A 22686-nucleotide genomic window follows, 5' to 3' on the forward strand; every position below is an offset into this window, starting at 1 on the left:
TGGACCAAGGAAGTATATACAGATCTTATCTTATTTCTATAACTCTTAAAATGAAAGTTTATATATTAGCACATGGCATGTTTATTGGAGAAGAACAAAGCTCATTGTGTCATTACTCATTAGTGGGAAACTAAGAGGCATTTACATAATTGAAACAGTAAATTTTTGTATAAGGTAAGTAATTTTCTTCATAAGAAGGCAAGGTGATATTGCATTATACAATTATTGAAGTTTAAAAACTATACTTTTTGACTATTGTAATCAAACTTAGCCGTATTTATCAATTTCTCTATTTAATTTACTAAATCTTTTACTATGTTCTGCAGTATTGATCTCACATCAAGAACAGATACGACCATCAGAGACTCCATGTCAGAATTCAGAACATAAAAATAACATTCAATATTATTTGCAAGCATGTTGAAGTGAAGCAATATACTAAGTAATTGATTTGACAAACCATCAGTTTATCAACATATCAACAGCATTCCATAGTTTTACTTATAATTCCTCCAAAGATTTCGAAATACACGCTTCTCTTGAGGTCGAATGCCATAAAATTCTATCTACAATCATAGCCCTACATTCTTCTCTTTCTAATAACAACTATATATATGTTTCTTGGAAAAAATGATCAGTTGGGACCCCAACAGCTCAAGTACATAACTTTCCTCAAAGATTCTTCAGATTGTTTTGCCTTGTCGCTCCTTGCAATCAGTGAGGAAGAAGAAGTAGAAAGCTTCTTAGCTTGAGAGTAAGATCTCATGTTATTCTTTGTGTGCTGAACAACGGACCTCAAAAGGGTAATTCCACCTACAGAAACCTTGATCTTTTAAAGCTTCCACTGCTCCAACACTGGCTGCTACTATCCACGCTTTCCTGTTTGAACTCATGATTTCTATATATTGTTTACCTGGAAAACGGATAGAGTTAAATTTGTATGTAGTTCTAAGGATATGTGGTATAGCTTAATACAATGCGTAAGGATAAATAGAAATATCAAATATGGATTGCAAAGAATGCAAAATAAACAAGGTTGGAAAGAAGATGATTTCTAAAAATAAGCAAGATGAATCAATTAATGAAGTTTTAAAGAATAACTCTTGAATATAGGTATCACGACCCGAAATTTTCCACCGACGGGACCGTGATGGCGCCTAACATTTCACTTACTAGGCAAGCCAACGTTAGAGAATCATTAAACCAATTCCCTATTTCCATTCAGTAATTAACAATAATTAACTAAGATGAAATATAATAAGCGCGGAATATCATAAAACTGTATTAATTACTACCCCCGGATCTGGAGTCACAATTCACAAGCATTCTAGAATTTGCTACAAGTAATAGTCAGAAAGAAATATAACTGTCTAAATGGAAGAAACAGTAGAACAAAAAAGATAGGCAGGACTTCAAGGTCTGTGAACGCCGACAAAAATTTTTCTTGAGTCTCCGGACAGCGGACCAATAGCAAAATCTCGATCAACCCGAACCGGTATCAAAATATGCACAGAAAGTGCAGAGTGCAGTATCAGTACAACCGAACCTATGTACTGGTAAGTGTCGAGCCTAACCTCGACGAAGTAGTGACGAGGCTTAGGCAAGGCACCTACAAATCAACCTGTACAATTTCACAGTGTATATATAAATAACAGAAATGAGGAAATAGACAGGAATTGTCGGGAAGAAAACATACTGAGGGGAATACAAGATAAAGAACTACAACATGATGATCACCGGAGCAGTCAATATACCATGAATCAATAGGAATAGTGAATACAGTAAGAAAAAATGCACGGCATCACCCTTCGTACTTTTACTCTCAATCTCACCATAAAATTAATAGAAACGGCACGGCATCACCCTCCGTGCATTAACTCTCATATCATGGCACAGCATCACCCTCCGTGCATTAACACTCACAAGATGGTACGGCATCGCCCTTCGTGCATTAATACTCATAATATGGCACGACATTACCCTTCATGCATTAATACTCACAATATGGCACGGCATCACCCTTCGTGCATTAATATTCACAATATGGCACGGCATCACCCTTCGTGCATTAACACTCACAATTAAGCATGGCATCACCCTTCGTGCATTAACACTCTCCCTTACCATAATGCAATGCATAAATAACAACAAGGAGATAGAATAGCAAGTACACACCTTACTTCCACATTTGGTTCCATAACATCAATCTCAACTTTGAAATAAAAACTCAATTATCACCAAAAAAATCCGTAAACATGATAATGACGATCAATTGAACAACACTTGTATAACACATCGCAATTAGACATAGGAATGAGACAATATAAGAAAAACTGAGAAACATGGAAAACAGGTAAATTGGCGGCGCATAAGTACTCGTCACCTCACATATACGTCGCTCACATGAATTTCACTTAGCAAGTAATCTAAGGTTCCTAATTCCCTCAAGTCAGGGTTAGACACAACACTTACCTCGCTCTGAAGGCCACTTAATTCTCAATCACAGCTTTTCATTTGGAATTCACCTCCAAACCACTCGTATCTATTCAAAAATGACTCAATAATATCAAATATTTCTAAAGGAATCAATTATATTGCATAAATTAAATTTTCCTCCAAAAACTCGAAAATCGACCATCGGGCCCGCTTGATCAAAACCCGAAGTTCGGACCAAAATCCATTTACCCATTCACCCCCGATCCCGAATATATAATTGGTTTTGGAATCCGACCTCAAATTGAGGTCTAAATCCCCAAATTTCCGAAATCCCTAGTTTCTCCCCAAAACCCCTAATTCTACCATGAAAACCTTAGATTTTAGGTTGAAATCTTGTAAAATATAGTGAAAGATTGAAAGAAACCAGTTTTGAATCACTTACCTATAATTTGGGGAAGAGATGGTCTTTGGAAAATCGCCTCTTGTATTTTAGGTCTTGAAAATTTGGGAAATGAATGAAAATTCCCGTCCAAAAGTCATTTTGTTCAGCTGCAGGCGTCGCATTTGCGACCTAAGCTTCGCAAATGCGAAGCTCGCAATTGCGAAGGGGCTATCGCAATTGCGAAGCCTTCACAATCCTGCTGCCCTTCGCAAATGCGAGGAAAGTGTTGCAATTGCGATCACTGACCTCGCAAATGCGGACAAAAGATAGCATTTGCGATCCGTACCCCTCCTAGAGCCCTCGGGGATCCAAACCAAACATGCACACAAGTCTAAAAACATCATACGAACTTGCTCGCGCGATCAAATCGCCAAAATAACACCTAGAACTACGAATTTAGTACCAAATCAAATGAAATTCTCAAGAACACTTTAAAATTTCTATCTTCTCAACTGGACATCCGAATCACGTCAAATCAACTCCGTTTCTCACCAAATTTCACAAACAAGTCTTAAATATCATAATGAACCTGTACCGGGCTCCGGAACTAAAATACAGACCCGATACTAACAAAGCCAAATATCAATAAATTCTTAAAAATAAATAATTTCCTGACTTTTAATTTTCATCAAAAATTCATAACTTAAGCTAGGGACCTCCGAATTCAATGCTAAGCATATGCCCAGGTCCCATAATTCGATACGGACCTACCGGGACCGTCAAAACACGGATCCAAGCTCGTTTACCATAAATGTTGACCGAAGTCAACTAAAATCAACTTTTAAGGTAAAAATTCTTATTTTCATTAGTTTTCAACATAAAAGCTTCTCGGAAACCTACCCGGACTGTGCACGCAAATCGAGGAGGGTAAAAATAAAATTTTTAAGGCTTAAGAGCGCAGATTCGAGTTCTAAAACATAAGATGACCTTTTGGGTCATCACAATCTCCGCCTCTAAAACAACCGTCCGTCCTCGAACGGACATAGAAAAGTACCTGGGCTGGTGAAAAGGTGGGGATATCTACTCCGCATATCGGATTCGGACTCCCAAGTAGCTACCTCAATAGGTTGACCTCTCTACTGTACTCGAACTGAAGGGTAACTCTTTGATCTCAACTAGCGAACCTGCCGGGCTAGAATAGCCACCAGCTCCTCCTCGTAAGTCAAATCCTTGTCCAATTGGACAGAGCTGAAATCTAACACGTGGGTCAGGTCACCATGATATTTCCATAGCATAGACACATGGAACACCGGATGAACCGCTGATAAACTAGGTGGTAATGCAAGCTTGTAGGCTACTTTACCCACCCTTTCAAGAATTTCAAAGGGTCCGATATACCTAGGGTTCAACTTGCCCTTCTTTCCGAACCTCATTACACCTTTCATAGGTGAAACCCGGAGCAATATTCTTTTTCCAACCATGAATGCAATATCATGAACTTTACGGTCGACATAACTCTTTTTCCTAGATTGAGCTGTGCGAAGTCGATCCTGAATAATCTTGACCTTATCCAAGGCATCCTGTACCAAATCGGTACCCAACAACCGAGCCTCTCCCGGTTCAAACTAACCAACTGGCGATCGGCATCGCCTTCCGTATAATGTCTCATATAGAGCTATCTGAATGCTTGATTGGTAGCTATTATTATAAGCAAACTCCGCAAGTGGCAAGAAATGATCCCAAGAACCTCCAAAGTCTATAACACAAACACGGAGCATATCTTCCAATATTTGAATAGTGCGCTCTGACTGTCCGTCTGTCTGTTGATGAAATGTTGTACTCAACTCCACTCGCGTGCCTAACTCACGCTGTACGGCCCTCTAGAAATGTGAGGTAAACTGCATACCTCGGTCAGATATAATGGACACGGGCACACCGTGAAGATGGACGATCTCACGAATATAAATCTCTTCTAACCGCTCTGAGGAATAGGTAACTGCCACAGGAATGAAGTGCGCTGACTTAGTCAGCCTATCCATAATAACCCATACGGCGTCGAACTTCCTCTGAGTCTGTGGGAGTCCAACAACAAATTCCATAGTGATACGCTCCCACTTCCACTCAGGAAATCTCCATCTGCTAAAGCAAACCCCCGGGTCTTTGATGCTCATATTTTACCTGCTGACAATTTAGGCACCGGGCTACGTAAGGAACTATATCTTTCTTCATCCTCCACCACCAATAATGTTGCCGCAGGTCCTAGTACATCTTAGCAGCTCCCGGGTGAATAGAATACCGAGAACTGTGAGCCTCCTCAAGTATCAACTCACGAAGCCCATCCACATTAGGCACATAAATACGACCCCGCATCCTCAAAACTCCGTCATCTCCAACAGTAACCTGCTTGGCACCACCGTGTCACACTGTGTCTCTAAGGAAAAGTAAATGAGGATCGTCATCCTGCCGATCTTTGATGCGCTCAAACAAGGAAGAACGAGCAACTGAACAAGCTAGAACACGGCTGGGCTCAGAAATATCTAACCTCACGAACTGGTTGGCCAAGGCCTGAACATCCAATGCAAGTGGTATCTCACCAACTGGAATATATGCAAGGCTACCCATACTGACTGACTTTCTACTTAAAGTATCGGCCACCACATTGGCCTTCCCGGGATGATACAATATGGTGATATTTAATAGTCTTTCAATAGCTCCAGCCACCTCCTCTGCCTCAAATTGAGTTCCTTCTACTTGAACAAATACTGCAAGCTCTGATGATCAGTGAATACCTCACATGGCACGCCGTAAAGATAGTGCCTCCAAATCTTCTGCGCGTGAACAATGGTTGCCGGCTCTAGATCATGAACAGTGTAATTCTTCTCGTGAACCTTCAGCTTCCGCGAAGCATATGCAATAACCTTGTCACCCTGCATTAATACCGTACCCAGACCAATACGAGATGCGTCACAATATACTGTATAAGATCCTGAACCTGCGGGTAACACCAACACTGGTGCCGTGGTCAAAGCAGTCTTGAGCTTCTGAAAGCTCGCTTCACACTCGTCTGACCACCTAAATGGGGTACCCTTCTGGGTCAATATGGTCAGCAGGGCTGCTATGGATGAAAACCCCTCCACAAATCGATGGTAATAGCCCGCCAAACCCAGGAAACTACGGATCTCTGTAGCTTATGTGGGTCTAGGCCAGTTCTGAACTACCTCAATCTTCTTAGGATCCACCTGAATACCCTCTACTAATACAACGTGACCCAAGAAAGCAACTAAACGCAACCAAAACTCGCATTTTGAGAACTTAGCATATAACTGGCTGTCTTTCAGAGTCTAAAGAATGATCCGAAGGTGCTGCTCATGCTCCTCTCGACTGTGGGAGTAGATCAAGATATCATCAATAAACACAACCAATAAGGAATCCAAGTAGGGTTTGAACACCCGATTCATCAAATCCATGAATGATGCTGGGGCATTTGTCAACCCAAATGACATCACTAGAAATTCATAATGCCCATACCGAGTCCGAAAAGCTGTCTTAGGAACATCGGATGCCCTAATCCTCAACTGATGGTAGCCAGATCTCAAATCAATCTTTGAAAACACCTTGTCACCCTGTAGCTGATCAAATAAATCATCAATCCTCGGCAATAGGTACTTGTTCTTGATGGTGAATTTGTTCAACTGCCGATAATCTATACACATCCTCAACGATCCATATTTCTTCTTCAAAAACAACACGGGTGCATCCCAGGACGAGACACTAGGTCTAATGAAGCCCGTATCAAGCAAATCTTGCAACTGCTCCTTCAATTCTTTCAACTCTGGCGGGGCCATGCAATATGGAGGAATGGAAATAGGCTGAGTGCCCGGAGCCAGATCAATGTAGAAATTAATATCCCTGTCGGGTGGCATCCCCGGCAGGTCTGCAGGAAACACCTCTGGAAACTTACGAACAACCAGCACCGAATCTATGAAAGGAACCTCCGCACTAGAATCGCGGACATAAGCCAAATAAGCTAGGCACCCCTTTTCGACCATATGTCGAGCTTTCACATAAGAGATAAGCTTGCTGGCAGAATGGCCAAGATTCCCTCTCCACTCTAATCGAGGCAACCCCTACAAGGCTAAGGTCACCGTCTTGGCGTGACAATCTAATATAACATGATAAGGTGATAGCCAATCCATACCCAGTATGACATCAAAATCAACCATGTCAAGATGTAGAAGATCTACACGAGTCTCAATTCTCCTAATGGCAATCACACACGAACGATAAACACGATCTACAACAATAGAATCTCCTACTGGTGTGGACACATACACAGGAGCACTCAAAGAATCACGGGGCACAACCAAATAGGAAGCAAAATCGGATGACACATAGGAGTAAGTAGATCCCGGATCAAATAGAACTGAAGCATCTCTACTGCAAACTGAAATAGTACCTGTGATAACAGCGTCAAATGACTCAGCCTCAGGCATGGCTGGGAAAGCATAACATCGAGGCTGGGCCCCACCACCGTGAACTATGTCCCTGGGATAGCCTCTAACCGGCTGGTCTCCACCTCTAACGGCCTGACCTCTACCTCTAACTGTCTGGCCCCTACCTCTGGCTGCCTGACCCCTGCCTCTGACTGGCTGAGCAGGTGGTGTAGCAACTAGTTCCGGAACCATGGCACGAGAACTCTGATGCTGTGAGTTGCCCGTTGCTTGAGGGAAAAATCTAGCAATGTGTCTCAGATCACCACAAGTATAACATAGCTTCGGTTGCGGTGACTGCTGACCCTGAAAATGACCATGTCGACCCGAATAACCACCTTGATAACTCTGGAGTGGGGGTGCACTAATAGGAGCTAGCGGTGCACTATAGGCTAGCTGGTCGGAATAATGCTTCTAAGGGCCACGACCACCCGAGGCACCGTGGGATGCCTGGAGCGCTGAATGAAACGGCCTGGGAGGATGGCCTCTACCAAAAGTACTCTTGCCTCTAGGTGAGGCACCGCTGAATTCACCGAAATGACGAGGTCTCTTGTCAAACCCCTGACCTCCCTGAGTAAGAACCATTTTGACCCGTCTAGCGACATTAGCAGCCGCCTGAAAAGAAATCTCACTCCTAGTCTCCTTAGCCATCTGAAATCTGATAGGCTGAGCAAGTCTATCAATAAACCTCCTCACCCTCTCTCTCGGTGGGAAGCATAAGAATGGCAAGACGGGCCAAAACTATAAAACAGGTCTTATACTAAGTAACAGTCATACTGCCCTGTTGGAGACGCTCAAACTGACGGCGACTCTCCTCTCTCAATGTAATAGGCATAAACTTCTCTATGAAGAGCTGAGAGAACTGGTCCCAAGTAAGATCAGGTGACCCAGCTGGTCTGGTCAACAAGTAATCTCTCCACCATTTCTTGGCGGTACCAGTCATCTGAAATGTAGCAAAATCGACCCCATTAATCTCCACTACACCCATGTTTCGTAGAACCTCGTGATAGCTGTCAAGATACTCCTGGGATCCTCTGAAAAAGCACTACTGAAGTGAACAGGAAAGAGCTTGGTAAACTTGTCCAATCTCTATAAAGCCTCAGAAGACATAGCTGGCCCATCTCCGACCTGTGCCGCAATAACTGGCTGAACTAATCCGACTGGCTGAGCTGCTGGAGCCTGATACTGGGGAGCTATCTGCTCCGGAGAGGGAGTGGTAAAGAGTCTGGGCTCCTCCTCCAGCCTGAGAGACTGCTGGTACCATGGTAAATGCGCCAGTCTGGGCCGCACTCTCCATAAGGCCCACCAAACGGACCAAAGCATCCCGAAGTACTGGGTAGCAATGAACCCCTCCGGAACTTGAGTTGGTCCGGCAGGAACAGTCTGGGCTGGAACCTCCTCGCCAAGCTCTATCTGAGACTCCACTATTGGGGCTGCTGCTCGGGCCCTAGGCTGAGCCCTGCCCCTGCCTCGGCCTCTGGCACGGCTTCGGCCTCGACCTCTGCCTCGCATAGGAGTTGCCACTAGAGGCTCTGGCTGCTGCTCAGCTGAGGAAGCGGTACGTGTTCTCGTCATCTGCGAGAGAATAAGAGTAGAAGAGTTCAATTAGCATTGAGAAAGCAAAATCGCACGACAGAGAAGAATAGAAGTGGAACTTGTTCCTAAACTTCATAGCCTCTGGAAGATAAGCACAAACGTCTCCGTACCAATCCTCCAAACTCTACTAAATTTGCTCGTGAATCGTGAGACCTAGGCAACCTAGTGCTCTGATACCAACTGTCACGACCCGAAATTTCCCACCGACGGGACCGTGATGGCACCTAACGTTTCACTTGCTAGGCAAGCCAACGTTAGAGAATCATTAAACCAATTCCCTATTTTCATTCATTAATTAACAATAATTAACTAAGATGAAATATAATAAGCGCAGAATATCATAAAACGATATTAATTACTACCACCCGGATCTGGAGTCACAATTCACGAGCATTCTAGAATTTTCTACAAGTAATAGTCAGAAAGAAATACAACTGTCTAAATGGAAGAAACAATAGAACAGAAAAGATAGACGAGGACTTCAAGGTTTGTGAACGCCGACAGATCTACCTTGAGTCTCCGGATAGCGAACCAATAGCAAAATCTCAATCAACCGAAGCCGGTATCAAAAATATGCACAGAAAGTACAGAGTGCAGTATCAGTACAACCGACCCCATGTACTGGTAAGTGTCGAGCCTAACCTCGACGAAGTAGTGACGAGGCTAAGGCAAGGCACCTACAAATCAACTTGTACAATTTAACAGTGTATATACAAATAACAGAAATGAGGAAATAAACAGGAATTGTCGGGAGGGAAACATAGTGAGGGGAATACAAGATAAAGAACTACAACAGGATGATCACCGGAGCAGTCAATATACCATGAATCAACAGGAATAGTGAATACAGTAAGGAAACATGCACGATATCACCCTTCGTGTTTTTACTCTCAATCTCACCATAAAATTAATAAAAAGCATGGCATCCCCCTTCGTGCATTAACTCTCATATCATGGCACGACATCACCCTCTGTGCATTAACACTCACAATATGGCACGGCATCACCCTTCGTGCATTAATACTCACAATATGGCACAGCATTACCTTTCATGCATTAATACTCACAATATGGCACGACATCACCCTTCGTGCATTAATACTCACAATATGGCACGGCATTAACCTTCATGAATTAACACTCACAATTAGGCACGGCATCACCCTCCGTGCATTAACACTCTCCCTTACCATAATGCAATGCATAAATAACAATAGGGAGATAGAATAGCAAGTACAAAGTTTACTTCCACATTTGGTTCTATAACATCAATCTCAACTTAGAAATAAAAACTCAATTATCACCAGAAAATCCGTAAACAAGATAATGGCGATCAATTGAACAACACTTGTATAACACATCGCAATTAGGCATAGGAATGAGACAATATAAGAAAACTGAGAAACATGGAAAACAGGTAAATTGGCGGCGCATAAATACTCGTCACCTCACATATACGCCGCTCACATGAATTTCACTTAGCAAGTAATCTAAGGTTCCTAATTCCCTCAAGTCAGGGTTAGACACAACACTTACCTCGCTCGGAAGGCCACTTAATTCTCAATCACAGCTTTTCCTTTGGAATTCACCTCCAAACCACTCGTATCTATTAAAAAATGGCTCAATAATATCAAATATTTCTAAAGGAATCAATTATATTGCATAAATTAAAACTTCCCTCCAAAAAGTCGAAAATCGACCACCGGGCCCGCTTGGTCAAAACCCGAGGTTCGGACCAAAATCCATTTACCCATTCACCCCGAGCCCGAATATATAATTGGTTTTGGATTCCGACCTCAAATTGAGGTCTAAACCCCCAAATTTCCGCAATCCCTAGTTTCCACCCAAAACCCCTAATTCTACCATGAAAACCTTAGATTTTGTTCTGCTGCAAACGTCGCATTTGCGACATGATCTTCGCAAATGCAAAGCTCGCAATTGCGAAGCCTTCACAATCCTTCTGCCCTTCGCAAATGCGAGGAAAGTGTCGCAATTGCGATCACTGACCTCGCAAATGCGGACAAAAGATCGCATTTGCGATCCATACCCCTCCCAGACTCCCTTCGCAAATGCGAAGAAACGTTCGCAATTGCGAACACAGGCTGGCCCAGCTTCTCTTCGCATTTGCGATGAGAAATTCGCAAATGCGACCTCATTTGTGATTGCATATTCCAACCCTGACCTCACATTGGCGAGGTCTGAGACCTGCAACACAGCTGAAGCACACCAACTATTTTTGTAAGTCCAAATTACTCCGTAGCCTATCCAAAACTCACCCGAGCCCTCGGGGCTCCAAACCAAACATGCACACAACTCTATAAACATCATACGAACTTGCTCGCGCGATCAAATCGCCAAAATAACACTAAGAACTACGAATTTAGTACCAAATCATATGAAATTCTCAAGACCACTTTAAAATTTCTATTTTCTCAACTGGACGTCCGAATCACGTCAAATCAACTTCGTTTCTCACCAAATTTTAGACAAGTCTTAAATATCATAATGAACCTGTACCGGGCTCCGAAATCAAAATACGGACCCGATACTAACAATACCAAATATCAATAAATTCTTAAAAATAAATAATTTTCAAACTTTTAATTTTCATCAAAAATTCATAACTCAAACTAGGGACCTCCGAATTCAATTTTGGGCTATGCCCAGGTCCTATAATTTGATACAGACCTACCGGGACTGTCAAAAATACGGATCCGGGCCCGTTTACTAAAAATGTTGACCAAAGTCAACTAAAATTAACTTTTAAGGCAAAAATTCTTATTTTCATTAGTTTTGAACATAAAAGCTTTCCGGAAAATTGCCCGGACTGCGTACACAAAACGAGGAGGGTAAAAATGAGATTTTTAATTCTTAAGAGCGCATATTCGAGTTCTAAAACATAAAATGACCTTTTAGGTCATCACAATAGGAGAGTATGGTGCTTGAATTACAATGTAAGCAAAAAGCTACCCTGTACATAAATGTAGTCATGCTCTTTATAGTGGAGGATCCTACTTTAGATATAATTAAAAATACATAGTAGAGAGTCCATGATAAATCAGTTTTTTCTTATTCCCGCCGAGATTCTCTCCCTTAGTGTGTTTGCAACGGCTCTTGTCTGTGGGCTCGAGCTCGATCGGCCTCGGTGCCGGTCAGTAGTGCTTCTAGAGCTCGATACGAACTTGGGGTCAGGTGATGATTCGGACTCGATCCCGGTAGGCCTCTGCCCCTTAAGCTCGAAATCATCTCATCATAGTTCGATCCGAACCCGAGCTCGATGATGACTTCGAACTCGGTGTTTGACCTATACCTGGAATCCAAAGCTTGTTTGTACCATATTCGGAACCCATCTCGATATTACGAAGTCTTTCTTCGATCTATTATGTTTTGACCTTGATCAATCGTACGAAGGCCTAAATCTATTTCGACCATATACAAATAGTCCTCTCGTTTCTCGGGAAGGATGTGGTGAGAAACGATATGATTTCTTAATGGCTCAATTAGATTATAAGCTGACGTTCACATTGGGCTCGATTATGACGCACGTGATAGCTGTCCGTCGATTTAGTTTTTTAAGGCATTTAATGTATGTCAGACGGTGGTCGGCCACCGCTGACATTGAAACGCCATTGCTTTAATCTATAAATAGCCCTTCCTTTTACCATTTACCATTTTTACATCTTCAATCTTCCAAATTTTCCAAGTTGTTTTTCGTACCCTCTGAGTTTATTCGCAAATCTGTGATTCCTCTTTGCAAAAGCCCTTCTTCAAAATTACCAAATCTTTGTCATTTTCTTCTATTCTTGACCTTTAAATTCGAAAATGGTGAAAACATCACAAACCATTCCTTAGAAAGAGAAAGCTTCATCTTCACAGTCTGTCGCCAACAAAACACCGGTAGAGCCACGACCTGAGGAGTGCGTTCTTGGGGCATGTGTTCTTACCTCTGATTTTAAGGTCGATAAAGGCTCGTCGGTTCCCGGCCGATGTGAGCCAGTATCGAGGTACATGTGTTCGATAACTGAGAGGCACCTCAAACAGCTGAAAAACGATTGCAATTGGGAGGGTGAAGAAATAATAATCCCTTCTTCTGACGAAGATATCACCACTTACGTGAAAGGGTTTTTAAGTGTGTATACTTACCCTTTCACGTTAGGTCCCCTCGATTCCGTTATTAGTGACTTCTGCCGTCAATACCAAATAACCCTAGGTCAGTTTCATCTTTCTTTTTGGCGGATCGTTATTTTGATTCGATACTTTGTGACACTACTACAAATAAGATCTTTAGCAGCAATACAAAATGGCTTTAGCGGCAATAATAATAGCCGCTAGATCTTTTACCGGCCATTAGTCTTTTGCAGTTGAAACCGGGGTCGGCAAAGCCTTTAGCGGCTTTTCTCGCAAAAGCTGGTAAACGGTATATTTTATTGCCACTAAAAATTATTATCTTTAACTGCAATTATTTGCGGCAATTATAATGGCTACTAAATCCAATCCAAAACGGCTAATTATACTTCTTTAGCGTTCATTATTATAGCCGCTACATTCAAAATAATTGCCGCTAAAAATTTGCATCTTTAAGGGCAATTATTTATGGCAATTATAATGGCTACTAAATCCAATCCAAACAGCTAATTATACTTCTTTAGCATCTATTTTTATAGCCGCTAAATTAAAAATAATTGTCACTAAAAGTTCACATCTTTAATGGCAATTATTTTGTGGCAATTAAAATGTCCATAGTATCCCTTTAGAAAACATCTTAGTTTGCCCTTTTAGCTTCCATTATAATGGCTAATATGTTTAACTAAATTGCCGCTAAAAGTCAATATCTTTAACAACAATTGTTTTACATCAATTATAAATAGTTTAGCCACAATTAATAATAATTACTACATTCGTACATAATATGACTCAAATAATAAAATATATTAATATTAATTCAAAAAAACATAATATATCTCATTAATCTTAACAAACAAAAGGAAGTACTAATCAAAAATATTAATATCACAGTAACTTAAAACATAAAAATATATTATTTAGACTAAATAGTTAATGTCATTATATTACTAATCCAGACGAATGATGGTCTTCAAATGATTTCCGCAACTTTTTATCATTTTGAAATCTTTCACCTGCTAAATTATCCAACATCAGACGGTATGACCTAAAATTATAAAATAATTGTGTCAAAAGATAAAGTATAATGTGTAAAAATAACTTGAAGATTCCATAACTGTTAGAGTAGCCAACTCCCTCACCTAACATCTATAAGCAAAAACAACTAAGCTAAAATATGAACATTTCAATCAAATTGATTAGAACAAACAGGGAAAAAGGGAAAATAAAGTAAACTTAAAGCGACTGTCAGCAGGGTTATTTATCAGATGTCCTCCACTATGCAGTCTCTCATCAAATTAAGGTTATTTATCAGATGTCCTCCACTATGCAGTCTCTCATCAAATTAAGGAAGCCAGGTATTCAGAACATCCCTCATAGGTGGCCAGATTTATTTAACATGATGGAACAATATTGTCACGACCCAAAAATTCCACCACATGCGTCGTGATGGGAAAAAACATGGAAACAAGGTACTGGTTGGGGGCACTAGGGAGTCCTTCTACTATAAGGTCATTCAATCAAAGGCCTGGTATAAGACTGGTGCACAGCTGGTAGCCAAACCTAGTTCAAACACTTGGAGATTTCATTTTCCAACTCAAAACAGTCCACACTTTACTAAGATACTGCAGTGGTGCAAATTAAGAAATAAACTGCTGAAGAATTAAGAAGACTGAACTCAGCTGATCAAACTTTTGTTCTGAACCCAAACTTCAACAACTACCTACTGAAACTTAGTAAAACCAGTTTTATTCTTCAATCCAACAATCTTCTTAGCAGCAGATAGTCGAACCAACACTCAATTCAAACCAGAATTCAATCAAGAAGCTCGACTCAACTCACTGATTCAATTCAATGAATACATCGAGATCACCAGCACTCAAAGATGAATTAAGGGAGCAGGAAGTAATGCTCAATGAAGCTGAATAGATAGTAAGCTTGAGAGAATGTAATGCTCAACTAACAGGTTTAAATGCAGCGTTCAAAGAACTTGCACGTGCCAACCATCTAACATTTTGACACTGCAGTTACATCAGACAATTAAGATGACACTCGGTCCCTAACATTTGGCAGGAAAAATACAATTTTGTATGCACAAGCTAGAAGCATAAACCAAGACAATTCCAATTAAGAAAGCAATTTACAACAAAACATAGTCTAGTTGTGATTCACTTGAATTATTAGCCCAAGTACCTGATGCTAGGCGTAGCATCATCATTTGTCAGAGAAGGGGAGATGCAGAAATAGTTACTGACCAAATGAACTCAATGCATGGTTACAACCATATCTCAATGCAAACAGATTCATTAATGATGAAGAAGGTGATTGATGGTACATGGGATGCACCTTGGTCAGTAAATGCATAGGTGGAGGAGAACAAGGAGATCATGAGGTGTTGTCATAGCAATATAACACATATAATGCGAGAAGGCAACAAATTGGCGGACTATTTAGCTAACTATGCACTGGCTAATTGGAATTGTGAGGCTAATAGTTTTGCGCAACTGGAGGTACAAGGGAAAAGGATGGTCAATAGTGATAAGTTACAATGCCCCTATTTACGGATAAGGGTGGAAGAAATAGTTTGGATGGGAATTATCAGAACTTGGAGAATGAAGAAAGGATGAGGAAGCTATTGTCTTCATATTCAAGTCCTACTGGAGGAGAATATGGAGACACTTGTTTTACTTAACGATGTTTTCATTTTTGTAGGAAAAGATATTGTTTTCAACCCCTATGTTTTAATAGAGATTCAATGTGTGCTACTAGATTGTGTGATCATTCCATTGAAAGGAATTTAAACATAGGCACAAGCATGGATCGTGTGGATTACATCAAGCAGTTATGGGTTATCACTGGTGGAAACAATGCTACAATGGTGTGGGATCATCAAGAGTCATGCAGCAGTAAAATTAAAATGCAGTGACATGGCAATTTATCGAATGCATTTTCAGAATATTCAGAATAACTTAACGATGCAGCACAACTGGAAGGAAGATATGAACAAATCAAGCTTGGAATCAAGGTTTGAAAGGGAGAAACTGAAACTGGACAGCCTTGCCTTGGCCCTCACACATAGGAATGAAATGCTGAAGATCCAATACTCTAATGTGTTGAATATCATGGTACAAACAACAGGCATTTCATCCACAACAGGTGCATCACAAGATTTGAAACGCAAGAGATGGCTGCCCAGAATTTTAAGCGTGGAAATCTCACGAGGTACTGGACTTTGGATCCAAAAGATGGGTATAATGGGTGGAGTGAGGAGCAAGAACGCAATGCATTTCATTAATTCAATATCCTGGGTTTGGCCTCATGTAAAAACTTCATCGATTTGCAACTGGAGGTCACACGAATTTTGGAGCAAACAGTGCAAGGCCAACTATGCGCAAAAGTGCAGGACATAGAACTAAAAACCTATCAAAAAAGAAAAACTTAAATGGCACATAACTAATATATTTAAATTTGTCTGCTACTTTCTTTCCTTGTTTACAAGAAGGAAACTCCTAGGCAGGCTATAATCGAAATATTCAATACATGCTAGTGTGTCTTGTACTTCTAAATATTCTCACAACCTTTGCGACATCAACAACAGTGGGAGAAATATAAAAAGCAAGAAGCATCCAAGGTAAGTCTAAATACAAAAACAAATTAATAAAAATCGAAGGAGGAAAACTCAAACAATAGCGACGAAGGACAAAGATGAGTAGTACCATGAGAAGGTTGAGCATTTTCAGCAACACTAGGTATATTTGATGTTTGTGGTACTCATTCATGTCCACTATTGACATCAGGGATCTAATAAATATTAATATATTAGATAACAATACTTTTACATAATTAGAATTTTATTTAAAATGTCTAAAGCTTATGAAATGGAGTTACTTGTTCACCTGAGGTGCCATTGCTACTTTAAGGCATAGATGCATCAGGAGCATATTTGCGCATGAGTTGTCTCATTTGGAGTAATTCTGATTGTATCATCTCCTGATTTTGTTTCATCATATTCATTTCTTCATTTTGTTTCTCCTTTAACTTGATTATCTTTTGTTCTAACCTTTGTATAACCTCATTAGAAGAATCACCTGCAATAATATTTCCTAAGGAAGACCTACTACCCCATAGAAGAGAAGGAGTTGGACCAAGTCCTAAACCACGAACATACCGACTTTTTTCATTTCCCAACACCTGAGAATACACATTGCCTTCCCAAGCAACACTACGAGGAGGCTGCTTAGTAGATCTCTCACTATTGCTCATCCTTTCATTTATCATTTTCTAACCATAGAATACACAATAAATCAATTTTGGAACTCATGAGCAGGAAAAAATGCACATTGTTTGATGGAGTCATCAAACCAACAAAATAAAAGAAAGAATAAATCTTACGATTGTCTTGACAAAATCATCATCCAGTGGCCAACCATCCTTACGTTTTTTATGAGTTAATAAGAAAATTTCTGCTCGTGTAGGCTCAATCCCATTTACAGCCTAATACAATAAAAATGATATCAGATATGCGTGACAAAAAAAGGTTTAAAATATTATAGTTTGTAATTTTCACAAGTTTACCTACGCATTCATCAAGGTAACAATACTTTTGGATCCTCCTATGTGAGGCATCGTTTGCTTGGGTACGTCTCTGTCATTGAAATATTAAAACTTTATCTTATAAATCATAAATAAAATTGAGCATAACTAAAATAAAAACGCTATGAAAATGAGCAGACTAGGAGAATTTTGAAAGTTCATACCATAGCTTTATCAGAAAGCTAATAAGATACAAGACCACTCCATTGATCCCTTGGTATGCGACTTGGTCTATTTTTCAGTAATGCGTCTTTAGTCTTATATTTTGGCGTATATTCACCCTTTAACTCGCACTTGTAATCTTTCCATTTCTTTCCTAGTGACTTTAAGACCCACACTTCTTCACGTTTTGGGATAGAGAACTTCTTCTGAAAAAATAAAAGCCAATATTTAGAAGATAACATCATGTATAAATAGCATGTTCACAAAATAATAATAATAATAATAATAATAATAATAATAACTTTCCATACCCTCACAAAATCCACTAATTTTTTCTTTTTCTCTTTGTCAAAATTTCTCCAATCATCTACATGTAGAGGTTAGCTCTTGAGTTCTGGCAATAATTCCTACAAAGCTAGCAAGCTTTCGACCCTCTTTCCCAATAGCTTGGTTACGATTATTAAACGGCACATCAATTATCTTCCCCGGCAGAAGTTTTCAAATATCTTTTAGTAAAGTAGGCCCAAGAACCTTTTTTGCTTCAGAATTACCTAGAATGAAAAAAATTCGAATAATGTGGTGACTTCAAGAATTCTAACTCCAGATACTTTAACATTACGTTGTTGAAAGAGACTACCAAAGCAGGAGTATTACTATAAATATCACAACAATATCAAGGAATTACAATAAAGTGCTCATATTGGAGCTGAAGTTAAGGCTGTAGGAAATCAAGAATCATCACATGAAAGAAAGCAGGCACATGATCCTAATAATGAAGTTGTGTTAGTTTCACAATTTGCAGCACAACCAGAAGATGCAGACACAACTAACAGAACGTTACTCCTTTACATGTAGTGTGTGAGCCTATCCTTTGCATGAGAGTTGGCCCTTTTACCCAACAAAGTAGTCCACAACTAACAAAGTTTTTAACTAACAAAGCTCGTAACTAACAGAAGGTTCACTAAGGCCAAAGTAGTACACTGAAGCATTAGCAACTGTTTTAGTTAAGAACAAACTCAGCCAAATTTACACATACTAGCAAATGAAAGCTATCATCTAATGTTATACATAATCAGATTGCAATACTATAGAAGCATTACCTAAATCTTCATCATGTTTAATCTCAGTGCCACCATCAGCACTATTCAACTCATTAGATTGACCATCACGTGCTTGGGCATCAGAGTGGTTCTGACTATCCATCAACTGCTCAATATATGGCTGGGCTCTAGAATAGTTTTGACCATCTATCAAGTGCTCAATATAAGGTCTCACATCTTCATCTTCATCTTGTTCAACTACTAGTCGGTTGCGACATCTAGTTTGCATACTTCTTTTTTCAAAATAAAGAAACTATCTAGCTGCATTAAGTTATACTAGTACCAGATTAACTCCAACCAATCAACAGGTCACACGCAATATAGGAGGAATCATCGTCCTCATCTCAAGCTATGAAAAATAAATGAATAGAAATTCGTGCATACAAACAAAGCCTTGCGACAAATATAGTTCAAGAGATAAAAGGAATTGATGCACCAGCAAAAACTATTGTCCAATTATAATAGCACCTTAGCATAATGCAGTACAAGGACTACAATTAGCAAAATATAACTAAAAGAAAGCACAAAAAATTCACTCAATTTAACCAAAAATCAACCAATACAAACATGGAAAATCCATAGCCGACTAACATGCATCTTCTATAAAATGGCTCAAATTGAAAGCAAAAAGTATATTTATTCAAATTTCTGCATTAAAAAAATACCTAGAAGTTCTCAAATAACATTTGCAATAAGAATACTCTATAAGTTCTACCTATCTTATTCAGAATCACATTCATTGTCAATGTCATTTACAAATGTCATTTACCTCTCTTAAGGATGAAATTCTGTACTACTACTCTAACTATAACCTTAAATGTTCTAGTAAGTATAGGTTCATAATCATTTACAAATTACTACATGCATGCTATTTCTTTTAACTCAATAGTACATTAATTTATAGATTATTCATAACTGCTGCTCTAGCAAACCTCACACCCATGACATTGACCTTTAACACGGAAAAGAATAAGTCTTGGCAGTAGAAAGATTTTGCAATCAGAAAGATATCTCAACGGTACTCTATATATTTATATTCTTTATCTAAGCACTTAAAAAATTTTAATCTAATATATGAATAGCCGAGGGCCTGTTTTACACCATTTGAAGGTCATTCTTAAAGTAACAAAGAGCGTTCATGCTTATTAAAGGATCTGAAAATATTTGTCCATGCTACATACATCGCTCCATACAGAACACGAATCCCATGTAAACGAACATTAACCTCGGCAACTATATGAGTTTCTTTCCCAAAAATTGGTTTATAACATAGGAGAAATTTAGATATAAGAGATAAGCGGCCGAAACAAATTTCCTAAATCAGGATTTTCTACATCCAAATAAGAAAATCCATATAACATGACTTTTACCATATTAATGTATACAGAATCTACTGTAAATCAATCGACAAGCATCAATCCAAAATCTACTGTAAATCAATTGCAATCGACTGATTTAATTGGAAAAGAAGAGAAGTTAACATGGGAAGAAGAGAAGTTACATGGGAAGAAGATGGACGGGCACTACAGCAGGCTGTTGACGCAGTAGTGAGTTAGGTTTATGGCAGGCGACAGCGACAGATGCCTTTCGATTGTTGTCTAATTGTTTTCCTATTATTTTATAATTGGAGGGAATCGATAATTCTTGTCCAAAATAATTGGAGGAGTATTACCAGATTAATGTACACAGAATCTATTGTAAATCAATCGACCAGCATCAATCCAAAATCTACTGTAAATCGATTGCAAGGAACTGATTTACTGTAAATCGATTGGAAGAAGAGAAATTAACAAGGAAAGAATAGAATTTACCTGGGAAGAAGATGGGCACTGCCGTTGACGCACTGTAAATCGCGGTAAATCGCACTGTCGTTGATGCAGCAGCGAGTTAGGTTTTTGTGGCAGCGACAGTCGATTCAACTGATTCAATTATTTTCTAATTGTTTTCTATTTGGGAAGGGAAACGATAAAAGGTATCAAAAAGATTGGAGGGAAAGATGTTTCTCTTTTTGTGGAGGGAAAGTTATAATAATAAAAGATTAATTTCAATTAGTAATTTTTAGTGGCTATTAATTTTTATTGCCGGTAAAAGGATATCTTTTACTGGCTAATGGTCATATGCCGTTAATATTTAAGCTTAAAGAATTTATTAGCGACCATTGCCGTATTGCCGCTAATTAATTGCCGCCAAAGGCCATTTTTGTAGTAGTGTGAACAAAATCAAGGGGATGTCGTTCACCCTCGACCATCTCATCTGATTGTACCGTCCTCGCCTTTTTTAAGGAGGGTTAATAAAACTTTAGCGTCGGGTTGCCAAGACTCTATTCTCGAGCATTGACGAGGACAGGGATTGAGGCTGGATGGGCAGGTACGTTCGAGTAAGGACTTCGGACCTGATTCCGACTGAAAAGATGCCGTTTTCCGAGGAGTGGAATATGAAACGTAAGTGTGATTCTGTTGTTACTTCCTTCTATTTCGCCCTTTCATTTCTTTTCTCACTGATATTCCTCTTTCTGTGATGCAGTGGTTCCCTGGATACCCGGAGTAGTTCCCGATCTCAAGAACTCGGTACGAGCTTTGGCTTCGACCTCCACATACTCCGAGCGCTTATGGTGTGATTTGTCAAAGAGCCGATGGGAGGCAAAAACTCACGGTAAGCCCCTTTCTCGTACCTTTTGGTAGTTCGAACGAGACGTTTTCCATATACTTTAGTAAAAAATTTCATATGTAGATGTGGGCAAAGATGCGGTTTTGAGGCCCTCGTCCATCGAGAAAGAGGCTTCGGCCTCTGTCCCAAAGCCGTTGAGAGATAATAAGAGGAAAAGAGCCTTCGTTCCCGAAGATCCAAAACCGAAGAAGAGGACGGCTCGTAAGCCGAACAAGAATACCATTCCTTTGACCGTAGAATCAGTTATGCGTCTAAGGGATGAAGATGAGGAAGAAAAAGGAAATGATGGGTCCGCGCTGGCGGCCCGAACGAAGAAAACCACCGACGTTCCACAGGCAGCTGGATCGATGGTGGTTCATAAGGCCTCGCCTCGAACTGAGGATATTTCGGAGAGCGATTCGGGCGGAGTCCTTGAGTTGTTGGAGATTGAAGATGCTTCCCATCGAAGCCAAGGGATAGGGGATATGTCTGAAAGGGCTCTCCTCGAATCTCTTCGAACCATTCGCCCTCGTACTAGATTTTGATGTTGTTCGATATGTCCAAAGAACTTCGGGTAGGATTTCTCTCTATTTTCCCTTAGCGTCGTTCAGCCTCTTCTTTAGGTTTTGAATGATAGTTTTGTTTGTTTATTCAGCCTGTCCGTTCCTACTGGGGTGATACGGTGTTGATAATATCCTCTTTATTTTGTGGTTTTCGAGGAATTTCGTCACTTTGCTGCCAACAAACCGTTTCCCATTATCACACACTATTTAAGCGGGTATCCCGAATCGATATACGATATGATCCCAGATAAAGTCTATAACCTATTTCTCTCTTACTTTCACGAACGCCTGTGCTTCAACCTATTTAGAGAAATAGTCAGTCATAAATAAAATGAACTTAGCTTTACCTGGGGCCGATGGCAGAGGGCCGACGATATCCATTCCCCATTTCATGAATGGCCATGGGGATAGGACTAAGTGAAGCTGCTCTCCAGGCTGATGGATCATTGGTGCAAACCTTTGACATTTGTCACGTTTTCGAACAAAATCCTTTGCATCTTTGCCCATATCGATCCAATAATACCCTGCCCTTATTATTTTTTGGACTAATGAATCAGCATCGGAGTGGTTCCCACAAGTGCCCTCATGCACCTCAC

General features: G+C 39.9%; 1 protein-coding gene across 5 annotated transcripts; it reads right to left on the reverse strand.

Moving 5' to 3' along the window:
- Positions 1-658: 658 nt before the first annotated feature.
- LOC107770122 (uncharacterized) lies at positions 659-20805 on the reverse strand. 5 transcript variants are annotated; one of them, XR_012702316.1, is made up of 8 exons: positions 20693-20805; positions 18093-18332; positions 17784-17987; positions 17602-17671; positions 17419-17520; positions 16923-17307; positions 16743-16827; positions 659-913 (listed from the first exon to the last, which is right to left on the reverse strand). XR_012702316.1 is itself a non-coding variant. In XM_075237306.1 (8 exons), the coding sequence occupies exons 3-6, from the start codon at positions 17784-17786 to the stop codon at positions 16942-16944; spliced, it is 537 nt and encodes a 178-aa protein (XP_075093407.1). In that variant the 5' UTR covers positions 17787-17987; positions 18093-18332; positions 20693-20805; the 3' UTR covers positions 659-913; positions 16743-16827; positions 16923-16941. The 5 variants fall into 5 exon arrangements, 3 of the variants coding, with proteins under 3 accessions (XP_075093407.1, XP_075093409.1, XP_075093413.1); XM_075237306.1 differs by having other exon boundaries at positions 17606-17671; XM_075237308.1 differs by lacking the exon at positions 18093-18332 and having other exon boundaries at positions 17606-17671.
- Between the last annotated feature and the right edge of the window lie 1881 nt (positions 20806-22686).

Source organism: Nicotiana tabacum, chromosome 2 (genome assembly GCF_000715075.1).
Source record: "Nicotiana tabacum cultivar K326 chromosome 2, ASM71507v2, whole genome shotgun sequence".
In the NCBI taxonomy this organism is placed as follows: domain Eukaryota; kingdom Viridiplantae; phylum Streptophyta; class Magnoliopsida; order Solanales; family Solanaceae; genus Nicotiana; species Nicotiana tabacum.

Bases quoted from the DNA above. Each gene is read 5' to 3' on its own strand.
- LOC107770122 (XM_075237308.1), bottom strand. The intron at 17,521-17,605 runs GTAGGTAAACTT...TTATTGTATTAG, and splicing joins ATTGTTACCTTGATGAATGC to GCTGTAAATGGGATTGAGCC. The intron at 17,308-17,418 runs GTAAGATTTATT...TTCTATGGTTAG, and splicing joins ATGATTTTGTCAAGACAATC to AAAATGATAAATGAAAGGAT.